At 48.7% G+C, this 15,977-nt stretch overlaps 1 protein-coding gene across 1 annotated transcript in view; it reads right to left on the reverse strand.

Annotated features, from left to right (window-relative positions):
* IFRD1 (interferon related developmental regulator 1) overlaps positions 1-15,977 on the reverse strand; it is a 160,571-nt gene that overhangs the window by 105,916 nt on the left and 38,678 nt on the right. Inside the window, exon 4 of the mRNA XM_078674456.1 lies at positions 8,837-8,961. Coding sequence (XP_078530582.1) covers positions 8,837-8,961 — 125 coding nt within the window. The remainder of the gene's footprint in view (positions 1-8,836; positions 8,962-15,977) is intronic.

Genomic DNA, 15,977 nt, shown 5'->3' on the forward strand with positions numbered 1-15,977 from the left:
TCCAGCAGCAGGTCTATACGGCGGATCCCAGACCGCTCCCTTCAGTTTCAGGAGAGATTGCCCCTCCTTAGACTGGAACCTCTGAGTGACCGCGTTGGACGCACAATTAGCACAGGAGGAACTTCGAGAGGCACTGAAGATGCTACCAGGTGGGGATGGGTTTCCACCAGAGTTCTACTAGGCATTTTGTGCAACGCAGCCTCTGCTCCAGGTCCTGACAGGCACAAAAGACCAGGCTCCTGCCCCCATAAATGAGGGAAGGGGAGATTTGTAGGCTATTGAAACCTGGAGGCGATAAATCAGACCCAGCTGCCTATAGGCCACTTACAATAATTAATTTGGATCTGAAGATAGTGTCAGCTGCTTGCCAATCGATTAGCGCCTCACATGCCTCAGTTGAACCATGAGGATCAATGCCTTTATTCCCGGTCGGCACACCAGTATAAATCTGCAACAACTGACTTGCATACTCCACGAAGTAAAGCATAGGGATGAAGAATTAGTGTTGTATCGATAGACCTGGAGAAGGCGTTTGATACAGTAGAGTGGGGTTATCTATTGGAGTACTCAAAGCTGTGGGGATAGGCCCATGGTTCTTGCCCAATCTTACTGACTGCCCTGACGAAGTTCTAAGAACGAAACGCGTTGGCTGTTTTTACATTTTGGAATTATATCAATAAAGACTTTTACAACTAAGGAACTGATTGAGCTTCATTATTACCGCTTGGATAGCCTAGTAGTGCACAACTCCATAATTGTCAGTGACTCTTTTCTCATTTCCTTGGGTTGTACCCCGCAACGGTGGGTGCAGGAGTTATGTTTGCACACTAACAGTTCACAAGTACTTCTTTGACACCTACGGAAATAATCTGGGGTTGGTGCGACATCTAGAGTCCGCCATTGGCATCCTGCATCTGTTACTGCTTACTATTGCTGACTTGTTGACAAAGAGTAGGACTGCTTTATATACGTTAGAATGCTCACCCCCTGATAAGGTCAATTGGTCCACTTCTTTAGTGTTCTGACCCTTTGAAAAAGTCCGGTCTGCCTTACTTAAAATGACACTTAAAATCTTTTTTTTCATATTCAAATAATAAAACAGTTAGCTGCATTACATGACCATGAGATCGAGATAGACATGGAACATGCACAGGGCGTGTGATTAGCTTTAGTAATCCTAATCCCGAATTTCTTCCCCGGAAAGGGTGCTTTAGTGTGCATACTGGTCTAATCGATATTAAGAGCATATACATTGTCTTCCACACAGATTTGCCCTATTCATTTGCTCTCATCCCTATCTTCAGCTCAGTACTATGACCCTCTGCTGAGTTGGAGCTTCCAGCCGGCATAACAGCGTTATCAAGTTCTCTCCAGACACTCAAATTGTCCAACAATTGGTCATCCTTCCTGTTCTATTTCATGCGAGTCATCTGCCAGGGCCCATTCCAGAGCATTTCATCACCAATAGTCTATTGTGGGGGAATGCACCTGGCAGCACTCCCACTACGGGCTGGTATTGAAGAAAAGTATTGAAACACTAAACCTACCAGTGACAGTGGTAGAGACACAGAAAAGGTTGCGTTTTCGGATTTACAGTATTGAGGCACTATGTACTTTACACTTTGGTTGATGTTTAGTCTAAAATTTACTACAAAAGGGATAAAGTGGTCTTTTACTGTGTATAAGTGAGAAGTGAGATATGGTGCAGCTGTGTTGTAGGAGAGGGTGCTATAAAAATTAAAAGGTAACTAATAAATTAAGTTTTGTGGTTGATACATTGAAGTGCTTGTTATATAGATAGGCTCATATGTAGATTTAAAACTAACAGACAGTTTTTTAATAATGTGCAAGTCAGTGGTAAAGTAGTTGGTACATTGGCTAGAATAAACATTCAAATATACTTTTTTTTAAACAATCTGCATAACTACAGACAGAATGCCTACAAAAACTCAGGAAAAGGTAACAGAAGCATCTACAGTACCTATGCAGAACTGAGACACAAGGGGTAAAATGAAGAAAAAGTCGTGAAAAAAAAGCTAGTCATTTCTTAAAAATATATGTGGACATTTTCCAAAGATTACAAAATAATGAAACATTTCAGAAAAATAGAACAGTGGACAAATCTATATATCAGGAAAGAATATAAAAAGACTGATTCAAACACACTGTTGACTTGTATTTAAACAGTGAAAAAGTAAATGATAACTGGCAAAAAGTTATCTGTGTATTTTTTTGTAGAGGAATGCTTTCACTTGTCCATACGGCAAGTTATATGTAAGTAGCGTTATGATAAATTAGAATACAATAAAATGAACACAGATATTAGGAAACCTGGTTGCACAGACATTAAGAATCACCGCCTCTCTCCCATTCACCCTGCACAGCTGTATAAGAGCCCGCCCTATCTGAACATGTGCAGAGGATGTGGAAGGGCAGGGTTTTTTATTTTTAAGGGCAAGAACCACCCCTCTGGACCGTGATGTGCATTGTGCATAAGATCCTATATCTACCTCTTCTGAGGCAGTTGGGCTGCCCATCCATCAAGTGAGTTTACTAAAGAAATATTAGGTCAGCCTCATATCTAGTGAGGCTCCAGTCACCATGCTCCTTCACCCTGTTACCTAGGCCGTTACCATTAAATGAGACTAGGGGAACGCCCTGTGACTGAGCGAGAGCCATTGAAGTCGATGTGATCTGTTCCTACTCTGATACGGTGGGTCCCACTTCTGCTGAATGTGTTGGTGGTATAGTATCCACACCTGCATAACAATTAGAAAAATTCCCATTAATGCTCCCTCCCTACAACAACAATGTGGTCTGGAACAAGACACCCCACTTGCCCCCCAGTCAAGATACATGTAATCAGTCAGCTTAAAGAAAATACAAAACTAAAGTCTACTATGCGCTATTCATCCGGGGGGGCCTCAACAGACTATGTATCAGATGAGACAAGCACACCACCGGTCTGTAGGACACGACCTCCCCTGCCTCCCAGTACAGTGTAGGCTCGAACAGTCTTATTAAAGTATCAGGCCCCAGATAAGTTCTGTAAATGGTCCTCCGCTTTGGTCCACCCACCAAAATGCATACTCTGTTCCCCTGCACCAGTGTGTACCAGGCTCAGACTATAGGATCAGATGACATCGGGGTTGACAGAAAGCTGCTCCCCCCTAGGTCTCAGTACCAGAGCATACTGAATCCATCCTTCCCCCGTACCGCAGTGCAAGGAACCCCCATCAGTTATTGTCAAGGACATCAATGCAGTTTATAACTGCATTCACAGCTTAAGTCTATTCCGCCATCATCTGAGCCTTTGTTGTGCAAAGATCTGCCACCTTCATCCCTCAGTCTCCTGTCCTGCCACTGCTGCCAATCAGTCATTCCTCAAGGGGCCCGTCTGGCCAGACCAAAGCCCCAAGTACTCCAACCACTGCCACGCTTCCTTTGCTGATAAGAAATTAGTCTTTGTACAGCGAGTTTCCCTGGGAACATATGGGCATATTTGAGCTCATGTTGGTGCAGTATTTTCAGGAGTTATAAAGTCTCCTTGTTGACAGACTATGAAGGTATGTCCGTGTAGATATTAACTTCCTGCCACTCTAATTTCCATGGATCATGGCTACAAGCAATCTGAAGGATGTTATCCCAGTCGTCCCCTGTAGTAACATTTCTTCCAACCAGCCTTAAAAAAAAAAAAGTGTTAGACACTCTACCCCTCCACTCTCTCAGGGACTCCTATGATGTCGATGTTATATATTCTAGAACTCCCCTCTGAGTCTTCCAGGCGGTCTGTGAGCACCACCATTCCCTCCTCCAAGGTCGCACAGCGATTCGTGAGGTCCAGCATCCCCGGGTGCATCTTAGCTAGTTTAATTTCTGTTTCTTGGACCCTCCGACAGTTTCCTATGGTCTGCTCTGAGTATGCCCATCTCATTGACCGCCGCCGCCATCTGCGCTTTCAACGTAAGCTTGGTGTCTTAATGGCCGCCAGTATAGTCGCAGTATGTGTGGCGAGAGGGTCCACCATTGCATCCATAAGCGAACTACTACCTCCAATGGCACCTCCAATGTTTTATTATTTGCCATCTTGGGCTTCCCCATTACTGTGCAGTTAATATTATAGTGTAGGAGTGCCCCACCTCCCGCCAGCAAAATGCCTGTTCCAACGAACCAAACTGTCCAGGGAGTAGTGCTTGGTGGACACGTGCAGAGAAGCCCACGTTGTCTACTGGCAGATATCCAGGACCAGAACTCTGCATGCTAACATAGTGACAGCTTTAGCTCTGGTGGAATGAGCACGCAACCCCTCAGTGGGTTGCTTCATGGCAAATGCGTAGCATATTTTAATACGGAGCATGATCCATCAGGCGATGATCCATCTTTGCACAGGCTTCCTCTTATTTGCTGCAGCACACGCCACAAAGAGTTGGTCGTCCACCCAGAATTCTTTTATGCGGTCAAGTTAGAACATTCTTTTGTGGTCCAGTCACTGGAGTCACTCCTCTTCCTAAAAGATGTGGCAAAGCCTAAAAGGTAGGCAGGGTGATGGATTGGCCTACATGAAAGGGAGTGATCACTATTGGAATTAAGGAAGCTCTAGTGCAAAGGACTAGAATGTCCAGGAAGATGTTTAGGTAGAAAGACTTGGATGAAAAAGCCTGGATCTGTCACTGACATTTGTGGGTGACAGGCGCTGCTAAGCTTAAACCGGCCTTCCTTTTAAATATCCCTTCCATACCAGGTGACAAGTCTTAAAAAAACTGCGACAAAATGCCAAAAAATAGCAGTAAATAAAATGACTGGGGGTAGCTCTCTCCGGATCGGACCTCCTGCCCAAGGCATAATACCTACAAAAGCAACTGTGGGACCTGCAGGAGCATGAACAATTCCTAGAGGAATGAGCTGGGGTTGCAGGGGGAGGACCTGATGCAGTAACATATGCATAATTGGTCTTCCATAGGGCAGTCCTGGCTCAAACATTGTGGACCACTTATAAAAGTGATTTAGGGACCTGGTGCCTGTAGATTACCCCTGTTTTTCTCTATCAAAAGAGCCCACCAAGTTCCTGCAAAGCCCCCCGCCCTCCCCACCCTCCAGGGGTTCCTACACAGATTGTTGCCAGGTTCGTACAGTTTAAAGACTATGATTTGATCCTTAGGGTGGCTCGACAACCAAACCTGGTCCTCCAGGATAACTACTGTATTCTTTTTATGAGCTACACCTTGGTGGTCCAATGCCAGCAGGCATCCGTCCTTGGGGGTCAAACGCAAACTAAGACTTGAGCCTCAAATACATCCGCCGATCCCCCTCTAAACTGAAAGTGATCTGGGACAATAAATCATTCTTTTTCACTGAGTCATCCAAGGCCTGGGACTGGCTCGAGGCCATGGTTCTGCTCTTGATCAAGGACTGATCAGGGCTAACCAGCCGACAGAACAGCCACTGCCAGCACTTCATATAAAGTCACCAGTTCCCCGATGCCAGAGACTTCCTCCCCCAAGCAGGTCCAGCTTGGGTCAATCAGTTTGTGTGCCAGGTCATTGTCATGCCGCCCATAGTATTACTGTTTTGTTTGTTCTTTTAACATTTGACTTATGGTTCTTCTCGATCATGCTATCACTCTGTGCCCTGCTCACAAACCATACTCCCTCTTAAGATCCAAGTCATGCATGTCATGCATTCCTCCTCGTGGCAACTGGACCAGGTGACTCTACCCTGGGTTTATAACAGTCCACACATGAGCTAACATGGACTATTCGTTGGATGCATACCAGATTAAAAGCTATTGCATACATACCTCAGGTTGAGAGGAGTCCAACCAACTTTTCAGCCTGTGCAAGAGTCATACTTATTTGGGGACAGCTGGTACCCCATTTGGGATCCTATCCCCAGAAGTGGATCAAGATAGCAGATTTTTCCTCTGAAACAAGACTGAATGGCAACCAAATCCTTATTGGGATCATATAGGTCCCAAATGGAGAACAACCCAAATGCTTACAGCGACTATCGTTCAGTCTTGATAAATGAAAACATTCTGTGGCTACTTCTGTCATCACAAACCAGGTACCACACTATTCATTTTACTCTCAGGAGCACCAGATCTACTCACGCATGGATCACATTTTGCTCACACCATTTGCCCATCCATTTCTTCCCTGGACCACCTGGGCTCATTCCCTGCAGTGAGGAAGGACCCAATCCCAGATTCCTACCTGCCGATTACAACCCTTTGCCTTCAAAGACTCACCATTCCAAGCTACCCAGGCTAATAGGAGTTCTTTGAAGGCCTCCCATTACACAGCCTGGGAGTAAACTGTGCCCTCGTTTTTGCTCAAGGTTGTAATCTGGGGAAGAGTATATAAAACCATGGTAGGGGTCAGAGCCATAATCTTCTGGGACTTAGAGGCACCAGGGCAAGAGTATATAGACGCACACAGACAGCCATGAATCCACAACTCACCCCTCCCTGATTCCACATCAAGAGCCTGAGGTCCAATTCTCTGTTTGTAGACCACATAGTCTGCCAAGGCGCACTTTAAAGAGGACTGGCCAATATAGACTAGACTGCCATCTGTGACCAAGATCCATAATGCAAATGGTGGTCTTTAGTCACAACATGCAAAGCATGTTTGGGTCTTAGCCCAGACCCAAACATTTGAGCTGACTCCTAGCCAGCAGTTATTGCACATCCCAGACTATAAACCATGAGTATTCCAGTGCTGTGGGACATTCCTATTCTCCGGTACCCAGAGAGATGCCCAACCTGGACTATATTGGATCCTGTGACCTACTTACCAGAAGCATATTCAGGGCAATTCACATTCCAAAGCGCCACTCTATTTTAAGGATCCTGAAAGTCCCACATACAGAACACGCAAGAGGCAACTGAGTCTCCATTGCATGCTGAGGGCTTGAACAGCTTCCCAAGACTGATATCCCATTACACCCCCTCCCCCCAGCGTCCTCTGTCTCTCCTCACTATGCCCCACCTCCCTTGTCCCCCACTTTTCCCTTTGTGAACGATAAGACAGTTTATGTGTTTGGCTTCATCTACCAGAGGGATACAAATGAACAGAATACATAGATCGAAATGGCATTGTATATGAGATTTGTTCTATAATGGTCTCTTGTGTATGTGTTGGAACACAAACTGTGTTAATTTAAAAAAGCACAACCGATAATGCCAACCTACGTATGTGGAATAGGCTGAGGGTCTATGAAGATGGCCAGTGTTTCACCGGATCATTGCACAGATGGTGTTACAGGAGACTCTGCGGAGTGGGTAGTACATGTGTGTCAAAGTCTGCACATTTGCCAAAATGCCTAAAAGTGATGCGTTTTCTACATCACCACAAATGTTTCCTGGGCTACCAAGTAACAAAAGAAAAGTAATTTAGTAATCTCACAAAAGCACTTCAAGAGTGTTACAGCTATTTTAAGGCTGTCTCCAGTCCATTATGTTACACAAAGGTCAATTTCTCCATTTTTTTTTTTTACAGCAAAGGTCAACCATACAGGTTCCCCGCTCTGCTCCAAAGCATTAATGGAGTTCCCACTCCTGGGTGGTGGTTTGTATGCTACTGAGAACAGTATCGTTCAATCAACACAGAGCTGCTAAAGCTCCAGTTTCGTCAGTGCCCCAAAAGCAAGACTGCATTATTTCATAGAGGTCTTAAGCAGATACATTGTGTTTACATATAGCACGTGGCATTAGTCCTCAGTTATAATTTGTATCAGAGCCCATTACAAATCGGACGAAATGCTTTAAGAGATGCGGACTTCTCCTGAGGCTTTCAAAGACCATGAATCAAATTGTCCCTCATGTGTGCAGCTCAACCCATTAGGGAAGTATCTGGCAATCACTTACAAGAAGGACTTTTGGTTTCAAAGGTTTTATTTGTAAGAGATTCGCATGATGTGATACCTCACTACTGTATCCTTATCTGTAGACTGGTTTGAGGAAGTACAAGATATTAAGCCATGTGACATAAAGGTTCTGGTTTCATTAAGCTAAGTCAAACTAACGATACCCAGAATAAGATTTGCTCTTTCGTTGGGAAGGAAAATATCAGTGTTAGTACTACCATAAAGTAAAAAGCTGCCTTGACCTAAGGGCTCTCAAATCTTGCAGTAGGCAAATCACCGAATTGCTCATTCCTACTTCGCCTTATCAAGCAATGTTCAAGCTGTGAAACATATGGATTTGTTGAATGCGGAGACCTGTCTTTACAACTGAAATGACCCTTGAAAAAAACATTTGGGTCATGATGCAGATCAAAAATGAAGACTTCAAACTCAAAGTGGAGCCCTACTACAAACAAAAGCAATTTTTCTGATACCTTTTTATAGAGATAAAGAACTATGTGTACTCTGGATTTAGGTGCATCACTCCGTCTGGAACAGTGTAAGATAGACTGAGGACAGCCAGTCTGAAAACGCTTCCTCAACAAAAAAAATGCTTAGGGAGCCAGTATTGAACGAAGTCTGCCTCGCGCCTAGAAACCAAACATCAGGTGCACCGTATGCCGACGAATTTCAGATCGCCTGAGTTTGGGTTACCTTTTTGATAACTTTTTATAATGATTTCAGATCTCTGCTGCACCTTCTCAGAACACAACTGCGTCCATTAAATCAATGAAGAGTGCTTCCACACTGAGATTTACCTAATAGAATGCCAATATAAAGATTTGATTGTTTCCATCAATGACCTAAGCAAATACCTTAATTTGTCTTGTCACGTGTGACCTCCATCTCTCACCAGCAATAATGTCAAGAGTGGTTTGTTAATCCTAGTTTATAAATCAAGTATTTAATCCTTGACATTTTGTATAACTACCTTTCTTCAAACAGCGCTCAATGCTGTCTGTTAAAGTGATCCTTCTTTCCAGGAGAAATTCATGAAGTATCTTGGACGCCAGGGCACTTCTCAGACCTTCAAGTGCTGCCTGTCTGGTCTTGGCACTGTTGAGATAATAAAATATTTAAAGCAAAATACTTTACACTTTGTAAAAATATAAAACAAAGAAAATCAATGAGACTGCTCAAATTTTAAATGTATATACTCCAACGCTAATGCTCTTAAAGCTTGCGCATATCACTTATTTCCACATCATGTAAATCCCAAAAACAACCTCAATATATTGAAATGCAAGTCTATCATCAACTGGCTTTTGAGATACTTTCCTAAATTGCTGTAAATGGTGACATTAAAACTGGATCAACTAGCACATAAGCACCTACAGTTGGACCTTAATTCTACATTTATTGCTCATTCTATCGGAGGGCATGTTAAGCTTGGGGAATGGGGAAGTGGAGTCCGGTTATTGCAACAAATGAATTTAAACCAGATTTTTTTTTATTCAAGGCGGCATATAGAGGTTTTAGGCCACTAACAAAGAAAAGCTTTAGGTGATTGGCACCGCATTCGGATAGCGGCCACTCATCCTCAATACCCCAGTTGATAGATTCAGACAAAAGCCTTTGCCAGCTACAGGAGTAGCTCCTTCATTTCCTACCTTTGTGGAGCCCTGGGCGGACAGACAGCAACACCGGAGGCTGGCCGCAGTGGAGGTGAGACGCACGGCGAGCGGGACTGCGAGGACCAGCATTCTTGCTGAACACCGCCAGCTGGTTCCTCTTCCCGCCCGCGCCGCGCCCCCTCCCAGTGCCACGCCCCCCGCCTGACTGCATTTCACCTCTCGCGGCCCCCGCTCCGCGGGAGCCGCTCGAGACAGTTTCTTTGGGGAAAGCCTTTGCCAGCTACAGGAGTAGCTCCTTCATTTCCTACCTTTGTGGAGCCCTGGGCGGACAGACAGCAACACCGGAGGCTGGCCGCAGTGGAGGTGAGACGCACGGCGAGCGGGACTGCGAGGACCAGCATTCTTGCTGAACACCGCCAGCTGGTTCCTCTTCCCGCCCGCGCCGCGCCCCCTCCCAGTGCCACGCCCCCCGCCTGACTGCATTTCACCTCTCGCGGCCCCCGCTCCGCGGGTGCCGCTCGAGACAGTTTCTTTGGGGAAAGCCTTTGCCAGCTACAGGAGTAGCTCCTTCATTTCCTACCTTTGTGGAGCCCTGGGCGGACAGACAGCAACACCGGAGGCTGGCCGCAGTGGAGGTGAGACGCACGGCGAGCGGGACTGCGAGGACCAGCATTCTTGCTGAACACCGCCAGCTGGTTCCTCTTCCCGCCCGCGCCGCGCCCCCTCCCAGTGCCACGCCCCCCGCCTGACTGCATTTCACCTCTCGCGGCCCCCGCTCCGCGGGTGCCGCTCGAGACAGTTTCTTTGGGGAAAGCCTTTGCCAGCTACAGGAGTAGCTCCTTCATTTCCTACCTTTGTGGAGCCCTGGGCGGACAGACAGCAACACCGGAGGCTGGCCGCAGTGGAGGTGAGACGCACGGCGAGCGGGACTGCGAGGACCAGCATTCTTGCTGAACACCGCCAGCTGGTTCCTCTTCCCGCCCGCGCCGCGCCCCCTCCCAGTGCCACGCCCCCCGCCTGACTGCATTTCACCTCTCGCGGCCCCCGCTCCGCGGGAGCCGCTCGAGACAGTTTCTTTGGGGAAAGCCTTTGCCAGCTACAGGAGTAGCTCCTTCATTTCCTACCTTTGTGGAGCCCTGGGCGGACAGACAGCAACACCGGAGGCTGGCCGCAGTGGAGGTGAGACGCACGGCGAGCGGGACTGCGAGGACCAGCATTCTTGCTGAACACCGCCAGCTGGTTCCTCTTCCCGCCCGCGCCGCGCCCCCTCCCAGTGCCACGCCCCCCTGCTATACTTAGGAGAATCGCCTCACACGCGCAGCGGGACGCGCGCGGGGCGGTCACCGGGGCGAAGACCGGGCAAAGAGCGGGCCGTTGTAGGCAGTTAGTGGCCGGAAGAGACCGGACCGGGCCACCCCTCTAACGTCCCCGCTAATTTGCTCCTTATTCACCCCATCATGGCAACCAGAGCTCTAAGGAGTAAATCGGTACAACCTGGCACAAGCACTTTGGAAAAAATTTTCCCCAAGGCGAGCTCCCAAATCAGCAAGTGTCACTTATCTACGGACTCTCACCTAGAGATGGGTCCTGAAAGTGTGTTCCTGGACCTTGAGGAATCTGCCTCAAATGATGCAAGTACACCCATCACTACGGACGCTACCCATATGTCTCTGCTGGATAGCATCGACCAGACTATTGAGTCTGTACTTCGGCAGCTAAGAACTCCGGTTACGCAGAGGGATCGTGATTCCCCACGGCCAGCAGGGATTTCCGACCACTCTGCTGTTCTGGATAATATGGGTTTAAATACGCTGCAAGCGGGTCAAGTGGTCTTGACAACAGTCCCTGCTGATAGTGGGGTGACTCAGCCCTTAAAAAGGAAAAGGCCAGCTGAACCAAAGAGGGCAAAAAGGGCAAAATTTGTTGCTTCTGAAACAACCCTCGAAGACAGTACAGATATTTCGGTCTCCCCTGAGCTCATTCCATCTGAGACTGGGTCGGATCTTGGGGCCTCGCCAGCTCCTGTGTTATCACCAGTGGTGGCGGGCCCATTTATCTTTGGTGGGCTGTCTTCTAATAGTTCAGATGCAGTAATCAATTCCCTTACAGCCACTATTAAGAACTTGTTAGCTCCCATCTTAGCTAGACTAGAGGCTATAGAGAATCTCCTTCAGCCCCGGGGAAATATTTACATCAGGAGTAGCTCTGGTGTAGCTTCTAACATTCCTGCAGCCACCGGGGAACCATCTGGGAATAGTCTACCACCTGCCACATTACCCCAGGCTTCCAGTAGGGCACTGCCTAGCGCAAATGGTGTGTCTATTTCCCAGACGCGCACTTCGCTACCTCCAGTGCCTGGGCCCCCTGTTCCGGCACCCAGGAGATCTAAGCCACCCCCTGCGCCGCGGCTTGTGCCGCAGACAAGGGCGACAGTGGGTCCTACAAACGCCCTGAGTGATGGTTGTGTCCCCCCCCCAGATAGACGCAGGGAGGTCAACCTGCCCCCAGAAGCTGTCCCATACACGGCAATCATGGTGGGAGTTCCTGAGCTAGCTGGTGGTGTTAGGGAGTCCCAGGACTCCCTACGTAATAAGGTCATAAGCTGGCTCAGCATCAACAGACCGTTGCCTCCAAGCTTGAAGGGTGAGGTTCTGATGGTAAGGAGGATCCCGTGGATTGGCCCTACCAAGAAGAACAGGTCAGGGGACTGTATCGTTTTAAGCTTCAGGAGCCCGCATGTTGCTAACTACATCTGCAACTGGCTTGTAAGGCCTGATAAGTCCGCAATAGAACTTGTACCCCTTGCTTACTTCTACCCTAGTGTTAGCAACACGGTGGGAGGGAGTGAGAAGGGATGGACCAGGGTGGGCTTTGCCGTAGATGGTTCTCGTTACAGACCAAGGCCCTCCTTGCCAATTGCTCAGGCAAACTTCACTCACTACAACAGGTTTTCCTGTCTGGACCAGGTTGATTGACCACAAACCCGGCCAATCTTGTCTGGCCATGGGAATGGGGTGGATGAGGTGCAAAGTCATGTGGGTTTGGCTGTGATCCCTACGCCAGAACTAATCCGGCTCCAGGCAGTTGATGAGCGAGGGGCTGACACGATTGATAATTCGTGCCAACTGAGTCCCCCACTCAACACCGGGCTAGCTCATAATCCCCAAATAGGGGCAGCAGAGCGGGCCGATGGCGCTGCCATCGCTGTCGGCGGAACCGGCGCCTCAGACGTCGGTCCACCGAAGGCCACCCTGCAACCTCATGCTGGAGCCAAGGGCAGCCTGCCACTTGACCCAGGACTGAGAATTCTATCCTGGAATGTGGCAGGACTAGCGAACAAGGAGGGCTCTCCTGAATGGGACTCCCTGGTGGGTGGTTGTGACATTGTTCTCCTTCAGGAGACTTGGGCGAGGGCCGCTCAGATCAGGAGAGGGTTTGAAGTATTTGAAATCCCTGCCAAATGGGCTGGGAGGGGGAGGCCATCTGGTGGTTTGGCAATCTGGATTGCGAGTCACACTGGCTGTCAGGCGGAGCGGGTACTCACGTGCTCGCAGGACATCCAGTGTGTGCGGCTCACTTGGCCTGGTAAAACTCCGTGGGCCATTGTTAATGTCTACTCGCGCCCGGTTGCCTCGTCAAGTGAATCACCTACCTTAAATGATCTGGCTTCCTTCCTGGGTCAACTCCCGGGTGAACACAAGGTGGTACTTGGAGGAGACTTCAACTGCCACTTTGAACCCTTGGAAGGGTTACTCGATGGTGCCCTTACGGCCGAGGACGACCATTGGGGGGTTCCACCCTCTTCTTCCCCTCACCCTAAAGCCTGGTCCCCTCTAGCCTTACAGCTCATGTCCCTTACTTTGAATGGCGCGCTGAGGGCGTGTAATGGTCGCACTCCGTCCGATACCCCCTCGGTGTGTACATTCAACAGGAGGGGCCATGAGTCGAGGCTAGATTATATTATGGTGGATGTTTCACTCTGGCCCAAAGTGCGGGACTTTAGGGTTATCAAGAGGACAGACAGCGACCACAACGCTCTCTGTTTAAATATTGTGTGCCCTTCGCCCTTGACGGACTCATCCCCAGCTGGCCAAGGGGCTGATATGGGGGATTTGCTCCTGACCACAAACAGGCGCCGAGTTAAGTGGGGGAAGCTTGTAAATTCGGAGGAGTCAATCAAGAAATTATACGAGCTGGCGCTCCCTAGCCTCATGGAGGTGGAGACCCTTCTGAACGAACCTAGAACTGCTGATTACTGTGAGAAACTGGGAAACATCCACCAGGTTCTAGTGAGGGACTTGGCCGAGGTATTTCATCCGGAGGTCCCAATTCGAAAGAAAAGGACACCTCTTCCCACCTGGTATACCCCAGACTGCAGGGCTGCAAAATCTGACCTTATTGCAGCCATAAAAGAGGGGTCAGATAAGGCCAAAGTGCGTGACTTAAGGAACCACCATAAATCAGTGCTGGTGGCTGCAAGGACCGAGTGGGATTGGAAGTATTGGCAGGACCTCTACGATGCCCTCAAATCCAGGGACCCCCGGCAATTCTGGGCCCTTGTAAACAATGGGTCAGGGAAACTTAGTAAAGCGATTGAGCCTAATATAGCCCCTGCGGTATGGGAGTCCCATTTTGGGGCTCTTTACCTAGATGCCAGTTCCTGCTCGGCCGTGGAGATGCAATTGCCCTTGGGTGCTGAGGAGTCCGGAATGGAATTATCCCTGGGGGAAGTGGAGCTTGCCCTAGAACGTCTAGCAGTGGGGAAGGCGCCAGGCCTGGATAGGTTACCCGGGGATCTATTTAGGCATCACCCGGATATCTGGGGCCCATACCTTCTCGTTTTATTCAATGCCATTCTTGGAGGTATGGCGATCCCTGGGTCGTGGTTGGGGGCAGAGATTGTGCCCATCCACAAGAAGGGCTCTACTCTGCTCCCTTCCAATTACAGGCCTATAAGCCTTATAGACGTGCCCCAAAAGATCTTCGCGCGCCTCATTCTGGACCATCTCCTAGACTGGGTCGAGGCCAATGACATCTTAAGCCCTTTACAGGCTGGCTTCAGAAAGAACACGTCGACCATGGATCAAATCTTTCGCCTCCTTCTTCTGTACTGGAAGACGGTTACGCTAGAGGGAGGTCGATTGTACATGGTCTTCGTGGATCTGAGGTCAGCCTTTGACCTCGTCCCGAGGGGGAAGTTATGGGAGGTTCTGCAGAAGCTAGGAGTTCCCCCCCACCTCCTTAGAACCATCATTAGACTCCATGAGAACAACTTTGCGGTAGTAAGGTGTGGGAGGGATGGCAAGCCCTCGGGTAAATTCCCGGTCCGCCGAGGTGTCAGACAGGGCTGTGTTTTGGCTCCGACACTGTTCTGTCTGTACATCAACAGCGTCATTCAACATCTGGACGCTGTCGGGGACAATGATGCCCCGGTTTTGGCAGGAAGGAGGGTTCCGGCAATTATGTTTGCCGATGACACCCTCCTTCTTTCCAAATCCCCCATGGGGATTCAGAGGATCGTGGATGGTTTTGGTCACTTCTGTAGACAACATGGGTTGGAGGTGAACACGGAAAAAACTAAGTTCATGATCTTCAACCCTCCGACCAAGACCAGACCCAGCCCAAAACTCGAGGGAACCACTCTGGAAAGGGTTTCTACCTTTACATACTTGGGGGTCTCACTTCAAGAAAATCTGACTTGGGATTCCCAGGTGGCAAGATCTAGGCTGAAACTCTCCCAGCTTTCGGGCGCACTCCTGACGGTATCTAACAAGTCCACCTTTAAGCCTGTTAGCCCGGCCTTAGAAATGTACAGGACTCAGGCGAAGGCGGCCGCCTTGTATGGCAGTGAGCTGTGGGGCCATAAAGCTGGGAAAGTCATGGCAGTGGTGGAAAACTGTTTCCTCAGACGTCTACTTGCTCTCCCGCAGGGCACACCACTCCTCCCCCTAAGACTTGACTTGGGCCTCCCGTCAATCGCAGAGGACTTGCGGGCGAAACCGGTGAAGTATTGGCATCGGTTATGGTCCACTGAGGAGCTGCATCACTATAGGCAGGACCTCATACATGTCTTGAGGCTGGATGTCAATGGTAAGATCCCGTGGCTGGCACTCATCAAATCGGAATGTGTCAGTTTGAATTTGCCAGACCTATGGGATGACCCAGCGCAGGGATGTAGAAGGATCTCGCGCAAAACCCTGGCACAGCTCTACAAGAACAAAACCCTTGCTGATATGGACAGTGCACATGATAGTGGCACCCTGACCGGATATTTTATTGTATCCAAAAATTCTTATGCTTTTGAACCTTTTATGGATTTTATCTACCCTCTTTTGGCGAGGAAGTTGTTCCTGCAATGGAGGTTCGGTACGCTCCCTACCAAAGTTTTTACCCACAAGTGGTCGCTTGGGGGCGACAAGCTTTGCCCATGCTGTAAAGTTAAGGAAGAAGATGACTTGCACATAATGTTCTGTTGCCATGTCTACTGGAGTCCGAGGA

This window comes from Lissotriton helveticus, chromosome 1_1 (assembly GCF_964261635.1).
Source record: "Lissotriton helveticus chromosome 1_1, aLisHel1.1, whole genome shotgun sequence".
Taxonomy (NCBI): domain Eukaryota; kingdom Metazoa; phylum Chordata; class Amphibia; order Caudata; family Salamandridae; genus Lissotriton; species Lissotriton helveticus.